The sequence below is a fragment of the Nuphar pumila genome, chromosome 3, assembly GCF_984573655.1.
Source record: "Nuphar pumila chromosome 3, dmNupPumi1.hap1.1, whole genome shotgun sequence".
Taxonomy (NCBI): Eukaryota; Viridiplantae; Streptophyta; class Magnoliopsida; order Nymphaeales; family Nymphaeaceae; genus Nuphar; species Nuphar pumila.
In genome coordinates this window covers 33,764,070-33,774,774 of record NC_143251.1, presented here as the reverse complement: position 1 = coordinate 33,774,774, position 10,705 = coordinate 33,764,070, and the positions used below count along the sequence as shown (strand labels likewise).

General features: G+C 43.2%; 1 protein-coding gene across 1 annotated transcript; it reads right to left on the bottom strand.

The window, feature by feature from the left end:
• Positions 1-297: 297 nt before the first annotated feature.
• On the bottom strand, positions 298-3,414 carry LOC149842536 (uncharacterized). Its single transcript, XM_089999257.1, has 5 exons — positions 2,723-3,414; positions 2,074-2,575; positions 1,696-1,897; positions 1,083-1,559; positions 298-961 (listed from the first exon to the last, which is right to left on the bottom strand). The coding sequence occupies exons 1-5, from the start codon at positions 3,258-3,260 to the stop codon at positions 521-523; spliced, it is 2,160 nt and encodes a 719-aa protein (XP_089855383.1). The 5' UTR covers positions 3,261-3,414; the 3' UTR covers positions 298-520.
• Between the last annotated feature and the right edge of the window lie 7,291 nt (positions 3,415-10,705).

The following is a 10,705-nucleotide window of genomic DNA, read 5'->3' as shown; positions in this document are numbered from 1 at the left end:
ACATTTTATGTAAGTCTGTTTTTTTTGAGCGTGTTTGTTTTCCTTGGGTCTGCAATCATCGATCTTAGATCCTAGATCTTTGGTTGTAAGCCTCCCTGCTCTCCCCTTCTCCCCTCAATTGGACTAGAAAACCATTTAATGATCTCAGATCCTCGGGTATGAGATCTCTCGTTTGATTGACGGTTAGATACGGTGCAGGCCAGACCTCAAATCTGACATCGAGGCAAGAGAACACTCAGCTAATTTTTTTTTTTAAAATTTTCTTTTTGTTTTTATCCATATTTTTGCTAAAAAGTTGAGAAAATTAAACATTTTGAACAAACTCATGGCAAGTGAATTTTAGGGTGCAAGATGTGGATTTATTGCAAAAGCCTGCTAACACTTTAACAATTGCTTTATTAGGCACAAGGAATATTGGAGATAACAAACACAAGTTCACGGTAGGTCATCAAGATGATAACCTTCATGAGCAGCAGCAAGTACTACAAATCGGTAATTGGATCAAAGTAGCAGTGTTAAATCATATACTAAAGAGGATGAGGTCTAGATCGACGTCTTGTGGTATGCGACGTTGAGCAGGGAACTTTGGAAGCGATTTGGCGATGAACCTGGCATTCTCGAGATAGGCTGCGTACTTTTGCTCGAGTCCAACTAGAGCAGCCTTTGGATTGGTGGTGGCGGTGGTTGATCTTGCACCATGAGGAGTCGAATGGTGAAGTGCCCTACCGCCCATTGTGATGTTCTTGAAGGCAAGCGCTCGCTCTTCTCCGACGATGTTCTTCATGACGCTCTTCCTGAACGTCCAATCACCGGTCTTCCAGTTGAAGTGGTAGAGAGGGAGGAATCGCTGGCCGTAAATGGCAATAAACTCTATGGCAGCAAGGATGAACTCAAATTCTTCTTCAGATATGTAATAGGTGAAGCTGATCCTCGTCCATCCAGGTTTCAGACCATTATATCCCTGAAAAATGTTTCGTCGAATCATTTTCATTAATTCAGATGTGCCTTCTCACTTCTCCTTAATCACTTTTGAAGATTGGCAGCCTTTAAAAACTAAACGCGAATGTTTTTGGGAAGAGTACCTTTTGGATTGCAGAGCGAAAGGCAAGGGATTGCTCCTTGTCGACATTGAGCAGAGTGTGACCATAGGGACCAGCACAAGCACACCCACCACGGGCTTGGATGCCGAAGAGATCGTTCAGTAGTTTCGTGACAAACCGACCGTGGAGAGGCTTGTCCCTCACCGTGGCTCTCTCCCTCCACATGTATGCGCCTGGCCTCTCCCCTGATTCATTAGCAGATGTACCCAAAGCAGTTGTGTAGACCAAGAAGGATACAATGGGTTGGCGTTTGGCCTTGGTGTTTCCAAGAACGCTGATGTTGGGATTGGGCAGAAGCCTCTCAAGTGCGCGTTCAATCCACAGGCTCTCTTGGGTGTCGATGAGGTGGTAACCCATGTACTCCTTCACCCAGAACGCCAATGCAGCTCTCACCTTTTGAACTATGGCAGGAGTTCCTGCATCTTCTCTCTCTTCTATGTTCTCATAGTACAATGTGTCCTAAACAAATAAGATAGAGGTAATTTAGAAACAAATTAGTTCGTGAATAAGATGGATGGGATAGACTATGAGTATTTAATTATTCTTTAGAGGAATAATTAAGGTATGTCAAGCGAACAATTAGTTACGTGCATACCTTCTCATTGAAACCGTTGACAAAAGCTACGGTCCCTCCACCACAAGTGGAAGGTGGTGCAGATCTCAAGTAATAGAGGGACTTGCTCATGAGCAGTATCCCCGGTGTCCCTGGCCCACCTACGAACTTGTGGGGGCTCAAGAAGACTGCATCATACCCTTCAAGCTCTCCAGATCGCATGTCGATTTGTGCATAAGGCCCACTGCCAAATGAAACCCAACAAGATAAAGCTCAATATTAGCTATTATCTTCCGAATTTCTTAATTCTAGATAGAGATGGGAACAACAATATATATATATATATATATATATATATATATATATATATATATATATATATATATATATAAAGGGCGAGAGGGTACAAGGATTACAAACCTTGCAGCAAAGTCAAAGCAGGCAAAAGCACCGTGTTCGTGCAGGAGCCGGGCCATGGCTCGAGTGTCCGTGTAAATTCCGGTGACGTTGCTGCAAGCAGAGAAGGAGCCCAGCAAGGGACGGTTGGCATACTTGGGCGACTCCAACTCCCTGCGCAGCATCTCCATGTCCACCAGTCCGTCCCTGTCCACTCCCACCTCCACCACCTCCACGAGGCTCTGCCGCCATGATAGGAGGTTGGAGTGGTGCTCGTAGGGCCCCACAAACACCACCCACCTCTCCTCTGGCCTAAGAGACTTGACCACCCTTGACCTCATGGTGGAGGGTACGGCTATTCCCATCACCTCTTGCAGCCTCTTGATGGCGGCCGTCGTCCCCGACCCACAAAAGAGGATGGCGTCGTTATCTCCTCCTCCCATGCAACTCTTTATGTACTTGGCCGCCTCGTGCACCATCTTGGTGGTTCGATGTCCAACGAAGCTGTCATCCGTGTGAGTGTTGCCTATTTTCAACAAACATTGGTTGCATTATTAAGGAGTTTTCACAATAATTCTCTTGCTAACAATTAATCCATTCTCGGGAAAATATTGGCAGTAAAAAATCTCACTTTATTTTGCAAAATAATAAAGGTAAAAGAGTAAGCACTTACCATAAAATGGTAAGACATTCTCGATGATGTAGTTTTCGATGTGGTGCAAGCACCTGCCCGATGCAGTATGGTCAGCATAGGTGAGCAAGCGCTTGCCAAAGGGAGTGTCAAACTCCACATCGTCCCCAACCAACTGAGAACGAAGCCAAGCACATTTTTCTGTGATGCTCTTGCTACCTTCAACCACACCCTCGTGCAGCACCCTGAAGGATTCTGCGCGATACCGGAGATCGTCGGATTCCCGTTGTTCATCGGTGACCATAGCCGAACTCTCGTCATCATCATCACCATCACCTTCATCATTTACACGGCCAAACTGATCAGTCGTGTTGGAGGGTTTAACCAACCTCCATTTACCTACATTCGCGCTCTCCTTCCCCTTCTCTTTGATGTGTTTGTTGACATAGCTCTTGGGCAGCATAGAAGTCTTCTCCAATCTCACGCCATCATCTTCAAAGCCGTTAGTACTGTAGCCAATGCTACTGCTGTTTTGGCCAAGGTTGGGCTCGGGGAAGATGAGAAGGGGACCTGAAGACATGATGGTGGTGGCACAACGGATAAGGGTTTGAGAGAGAGAGAGAGAGAGAGAGAGAGAGAGAGAGAGAGAGAGAGAGAGAGAGAGAGGTTAATAAGGGGATTTGAAGTTGCAGGGGATGATGAGAGTTGGGTTAAGAAGCGGATTTGAAGTTCACGATTCTTGTTGCTTCCCACCAATGCGTACTTATAGGTATTTTGCAATAAGAGATGGACTTGGGAGGCCATATCCCTAGTCAAGTTCCCAACGGACTGATATTTTATTGTTATGGGCCCTCTTGTATAGACCGGAACTGGTCAGTCTTTGTGAACATAAATTCGTAGTCAATATGTCATGTAGCGTGTACATACCGTCGTTCTAAGAAAAGTATTGAGTGAGGAATATGCTTCGACGACTGTTACATAGGAAATTGTCCAAGGAGCCTTGGATAGAAAAACTGTCCAAGGCACCATCATGAAAATGAACGGCACCTAAAGGCTCATCTTGTTTTGGACGATGTCCGGTTTTCATTGGACCTGATGTCATTAAATAATTGAGAAACATGAAATGTTGGCGTACTTGAGGTGGAGAAAGTAATAAATATCAATAACTTATTTAGGATAATCCTAAATAATAGGAAAGCAAAAACAAGGGTAATCATGGCAAACTTTATTCTCATGACTTTTTTAATTGTAATCAAAAGTTTGTTTGGGCATGTGTTTACTTTCTTTTTTCATGGGGTAAAACCGCGCCCGAGGCCTATGCTAGGCTTCGGCTCAGGATAGAGCAAGGGGGAGTATCGCCCGTGGAAGTCGAACCCCGACTAGCACTCCAACTATGATATCCCTTTTGCGGTGGGCATTTGTTTACTTAAAAAAATAAAAATAAAATTGTTCCTTACATGACCTGCATGTACTCTCTCTCTCTCTCTCTCTGACCAAGTGTATCACTTCTCTCTCTCTAAGGCATTGGATGACCGAGATAGGTTGAGCTTAGCATCACCTTCATCCCCCTCCGCCCACCGGTAAAGGCCCAAGCCTGAGTCGAGTTTCGTCGAAGGAGCCGTGCACCGCCGGTGTCCCCAACCCTCACAGGTGTGCCTCTTTCTCTCGAGCTCCCCTCTTTTTCCCTCTCTGCATCCCCAACACCAGGGGTGTAGGATGCAAAGATGGAGGCTTCAATCACTCGTAGTATCTGCATATGGTTCGGCTGATCGTCTTCCTCAACGAAGCTTCTTCCATTTTTCCGACTAGGCTTAATGTGTGATTCCTTCTTCCTAGTGATGACTCAATCGTCTGATCATCTATCAGTGTTCTTCCACTACGATCAGAGTGTTTGCCTTCAGAATTAGGACTTAGGGCTACATTGTTTCCTACCATGGTTTGTTGTTAGCTCTAGTCCCCCGATTTGCCCCATCTCTCTCTTGTCTCTTTTCCTTTTCAGAGATCCGTAGGCTCTACCATCGACACTCTTCTTCATCTGGATGTTTGTAGTTTCGTTATGCACCCCTCATCGAGCTTTTTCTAGGGGCTTGCTCCTGATCTCCCATTGAGGGTCAACCAATGAGCCCTCCATTTTATTAAGGAGGTTGTGAATGACTGGGGTGCAGCCTTTGTGTTACGCCAGTGGGGATTCAATGTTGTCATGCCTTCCAGGCTCAGATATTGATTCTTATCTAAGCTTTCTGAGATCTTTCGATCTTGCTTAAATGCAAGCTCTCTTCGTATTTCGGACGTCAGACATTTTCTATGAGCGGTTAGGCAGGAGCCTCTCGAAGCGGGCTCTGTTAAGGTGATTTTTGTTTTGCCTTTCTTCATCCGTGAGCATCCAAAATGGGTTGTTGATCGGGGATGGCAACAAGTCCCATCTCCTTGGCAAAGCTCCTTCCACGTTGTTCGCTCCAGATCTCAGTTGAGTCATGCCAGGCTGAAAGATTGGTGGTGTGCTATTTGTTTCTCTTTGAACTTTCAAAAACACCTTGATTGTCATAAGTGTGGCTCATCTTTTCTCTCTCATCATCACCCAGTTTGGAAGTGAAGGCGATCTAGCACCTCCCATCCCCATTCATCGAGGAAGACTCTTGTCACTCAAGATTTTTCTAGGTTGAGGCATCAACCTGCATGTCGAAATTCTATATGGCCTCTCCGGCAATTATCCTTCTCGTTGTGGGTGCAGATTGGCGATCTTTAGAAGCTAACAAATTCATTCCATGCAGTCAAGATTGGGTCTATCTAGGTCTCGATCCAACCATAACACATTGGGTTTTCCTTTTCGTCGTCTGCCCCGGTTATGCCAGCCCCATCTCCGACCTATGATGGCATCTCCCAACCGTCGAGAGTTCTGCCAGGGGTGGGCTCCCAAAAATCTAGCTCTGCCATCAATGTTTCCTCTCTTGGAGATCTGTCGCTCGTTATTTCTCCTGCATGGAGCTCGGCATTTGATTCTTATTACACTGATTCTCGAGGCAGATTGGCAGCGTGGTTGGGTAGGCATGCTTGTGGGGAGCAAAGAACAATTTTGCCCTCATCGCTATCAAAGGTTCTGCTAGGGGTGGGCTTATTAAAATCTGGCTCTGCTAGCAATGTTTTCTCTCCTAGAGTTTGGTCACTTATTATTTCTCATGCTTGGGGCCCAATGTCTACTTCTAATTGTGCCCCTTCCTGTAACAGCTTGGAGGCAGCGTGGTGGGCAAAGGATGATTTTGCTATCGTTCCTCATTATTTTTCCCTCCAGACGTTCTGATTATTTGGTTATCAATCTTATCGCATTTAATGCCAGAACCAACCTAGCAATCAGATGCATGGTGCTTGGCTTCTCGGTTATGCATCTTCTTCCTTTATTGCCTTATGTCTCTGAGGTTTTTTCATCTGCTCTGACTTTTGGTCTTTCACCAAACACTGCCTCATTCGGTAGTCCATCGTGGGGTCAGGATAGCCACTTGTTTATGCCTTTGCTTCGGCATCGTCCCACTCTGCGGCCCCTGGGTATTGAGGTTATCAACACAACTAAGTTGCTGGATACCTCTCTCTCATCATCACAATTGCAAGCTATAGCTTATGACATGGATTCTACGATTTCAGCTATCTCTATTATTATAGGGGACTCCCTTTGCCACTCTGGTAGGGTAGACTGCGAGCAGATAGGTATTTTCAACGGTCACTAGAGGCCGTCTGTTTGTGCCGGGGGTGTTCGACAAATCATAAATGGTCAGCAAAGAAGGAAGAAGCCTTCTTCAATTGTTTTTGCTACCAATTCAAGGTCTCCAAGAAGGTTGTCTTGGTCACACGAGCCCCGAGTTTTTTCAGATTTTATGCCATGAAGACTGTTTGTTGGAATATTAGGGGCCTAAATTGTCCCACGAAATACCTGTTTTTGGCTAATTGAGTTAGGGGGGAGAAGCCTGACCTGCTTGCTTTATGTGAAACTAAAATGAAGGTCATCTCACTCGCGATCACCTTTAGCATCTGGAGAGAAGCTGATTATTTCTTTAAGCCTATAGTCAACCATGTTGAAGGTATCCTTATCTTGGGGAAGCAATATTTAAATTTATCTTAGCTGAATGTGGGTCTTTTCTCTCTGTCTGTTGCTTTCAATTTACAGGCAGTTGGTAAAAAGGTTATGGTTTCTGTTGTTTATGGCCCTAATTTCGTCGCCATGAGGCCCGCATTTTGGGATGATTTAGATATGGTTGTCATTTCTAGCACAGAGTGTCACCTTCTTATGGGGGATTTCAATTGTTTGTTATCTATTCATGATTTTAATAACCTCATCATTCTTAATCTCTCAATGTGAGGTTTCTAAGCCTTTGTTCATCGTCATCACCTATACCCTATCCTTCTAACTGGGGAGCACTTCTCTTGGTTGAATATAAGGTCTTGTCTGTGCTGTAGGGTCCTTGACAGGGTCTTTGTCACTCCTAATTTACTGGACCTCATTCCCGATGTTAAGTGTGTGTTGTTTGCTCCCTTGATCTCGAACCATGGGTAGATCATCACTCATTGAGGGGATGACTTTAAATTCACCAACAACTTTGTGTTTGAAGAATGGTGGCTCTAGGAGCCAGATTTTCTCACGGTTATTGCTAATTCTTGAAACAATCCGTCTAATGAGCATTGGGCGGCTCTTCGGGTTCAAAAGAAGTTTTCTCGTTTAGCTAAGGATATCAAGGCCTCACTTCATAGTCGTAATATGGAGAAATTTTAGCAAATGACTGCGTGAGATCATGAGATTTCTGTGTTGTATCAATCTATGTCTTCCCCCGGCTCTCTCTGATTTGCAACTTTTTAGTTTCTAGGCCAGGTCCTTAGAGTTAACTATGCTCATGAAAAGTTGGAGGGTCAAGGAGGAAATTCGTTGGAAGCAGATGTCTAGGGTGAAATGACTTGTGATTGGTGATGACAATACTAATTTTTTTCACTCATATGCTTCCCATTGTTATAGGAGGAAGGTCATTTCTATCTCTATTGGGGGTGTTCTCTATCTCAATCAGCACGTTAATATGACATAATGCTATATTTTAAGGCCTTATATTATGCTTCGTTCATTATAGAGGGTGTCATTGGTAATGTCCTAGTTGAGTCGATTCATCATGAACAAGCCAGATCTATGCAAAGGTGGTTCTTTAAAGATGAGATTTTTAGGGCCATTAAGGATCTGTCAGGTTGGAAAGCGCCCGATATTGGCGGGTTTTATGTCAACTTTTTCAGAATCTTTTGGGGCTGTGTTAAGTCCGACGTGGTGAGCATGTTTGACAAGTTCTATCGTAACTCCAGACTGCCTTATCATTTTCACTTAGCTATTATTTCACTTATTCCAAAAGATGATAAGGCCACTGATATTTCTCGGTTCTGCCCGATCTCGGTTACAAATGCTCTCTATTGAATGTTTGTCAAGGTTTTGGCAAATAGGCTGAAATTGGTGGCTCACCAGATTTTTTTAGACTCTTAGTTCGCCTTCATCTGTAATAAGAGGGTCCAACACTCGTTTATCATGGCGTCTGAGGTTGTTCATTCCTTGCATCATAGCGGTCAACCTTATTTTATCCTTAAATTAGATTTTCATAAAGCTTTTGATTTCGTGCATTGGCCCTTCTTATTTCACATGTTATCTAATTTCAGGATTGGTTATCATTTTTTTGGTTAGGTGAGGGAGCTGGTCTCAAATGCCTAGACCATGTTAAATATCAATGGTGTTAGAGGAGACTAGTTCAAGCTGGGGCAGGGTCTGCGGCAAGGGTGCCCTCTCTCACCTTTATTATTCAATGTTGTTGCTGAGGGTCTTGTGGTCTTAATTAAGCTGGCAGCGACATCATAATTCATTGATCCTTTGCAGGTTCTAGACTTTTCAGGTCATATTCTTACTTATGCTGATGATATGATCATTTTTGGTCGTACAAATGTTCAACAAATGCTTAGGTTCAAGCTTATCCTTCAGTTCTTGCTCTCTTTATTCGAGCTTTCTCTGAATGAGAACAAATGCTCTCTTACTATGTTCAATGTTCAATCCACTATGCTTGCAGTTGGGAGGGGGATTTTAAATTGCAATATTTTTGAGTTGCCTGTAATGTGCTTGGGCTTGCCGTTACAAGTGAAGTGCCTCTCTTCTGCTGCATGGGCTCTGACGCTTCAAAAAGTGAAGCACAAATTACTATCATGGCAGTCATCTTATCTATCCATCATTGGCCGTCTGACTTTAGTCAACCATGTTCTTTCCACTATTCTAGAATTTTTTATGCCTATGTTTGTGATGTCTGTGGGAGCGAAAAAGCAACTGATGCGCTTGTTGGCAGGTTTCCTATGGTCGGGGTGTCAACTCAAGGGTAAGCGTCACTTGATTGGTTGGTGTTCGGTGGTCTTACCTCAGCGTATGGCTGGCTTAGGTGTTCTTGCGCCTAGTCTGTGGAGCATTGTTCTTATCGCCAAGCAATGTTGGCTGACCCACCAACTGGATAACCCTTGTGCTCTTTTGCTTTTTGCTAATTATAGAGCTTCTGCTTTTATCCCGGTTTGCCTGGGAAATCGTGGTTTGGCGTTCTCGCATTTGCATAAATCGTGGTTGCGGGCTTTAGCCTTTTTCAAAGACCATTTTGAGGACTCCAAAAAATTTGGTCAGTGGTTTCACTGGGTGCTTGCGCCAAGCGGGGAGTTCCTCACCTCCAAAGTCTATAGATCGTTGCTCCCCCCGAGGGCTGATTAGTTGCCCGAGAGTGTGCTTTGAGCAAAAGGCCCTTCTCCCCGTTCTCGGGTCCTGGCTTGGTTAATTTTGAACGATAGGATCCAAACTCACAATAATTTAAAGAAGTGGGGCCTTCAGCTCCCGAGTTGGTGCATGCTTTGTCACGCTGCAAAAGAATCTATGTTTCACTTGTTCTGGTCTTGCCCAATATTTGTGAAAGTCTTTAATAGAACCTGGAGGCAGCCAAAAGTGTTTGTTAATGAGGAGTCCTTTGCGCTTGATCTGATCTTGGTCTCGGTTTGTATCAGGCATAGCATGAGGTGGAGGCTGATCTGGCGGATGTTGTTGCTTACCTCTTGATGGTTTGTTTGGATGGCGTGCAACGATGCTCATTTCCATCAAATTTTTGTTAACATTCATAATCTGGAGCATAAAATCTTGGTGGATGTTTATGTGATCCTGCGTATGCATCTTAGTGATATCCCGCTATCTTCTGCTGACGCTCCCCCTTTTTTGTCGCCCTTTGGGCCAGCGGCTCCTGCGTGAGCCCATTTTGTCTTTTGTCTGTCTGACGTTCTTTTTCTCTTATGCTTTTTTTTTATTTGTTTGGGCTTTGGCTCTTGTTCAGTTCATGGGTTCAACATTTTGTTGATCTTCATGAGTGGTAATATTGTATTTCTTTTGTCTCTCTCTCTCTCTTTAGATGCTTTTTGGATAGCTAACTTTTTAAAAAATTACTTTATCTAATTTACTCTAATGATATTTATGACAATAACATTTACAATCGTTCCTTATCTATTAATTTTTTTTACCTTCTTGTTTAACTGATTGTGAAAATAATTCACATCAATTTTTAGTATTTCATGAATTAAATATATTAAAAGTCTACAGATATCTAATCTTTTATTGTAAAAATAGTGCATAAGAAAATCATCAGCATATTATGCACCAATTTTTTCGGGCCATTGAATTTAGCTTACATAGTCATTTTTCCATATGCATTTTTTTTAAAACAACCTCCTTAATTTAAATGCATACCTAATTATATGCTTTTATTAAATTTTTTTGTTATTATCAAAATTTCACTTAAATCCCCATTTATCTTTAGCCTCGCCATTCATCCTACTTAATATAAAGGCAGACAACTGAAAAAGGAAATGAAATTATAAAGAAAAATCAACTTCAATGCACTTTTGAGTATTATTTTTGTGTAGCAACTTTTTAGTATTTATTAAAATGTAATATCTGCTAACTAACTAAAGATCTCTTAACTAATTCCTTCTTCGGGTGTGGTT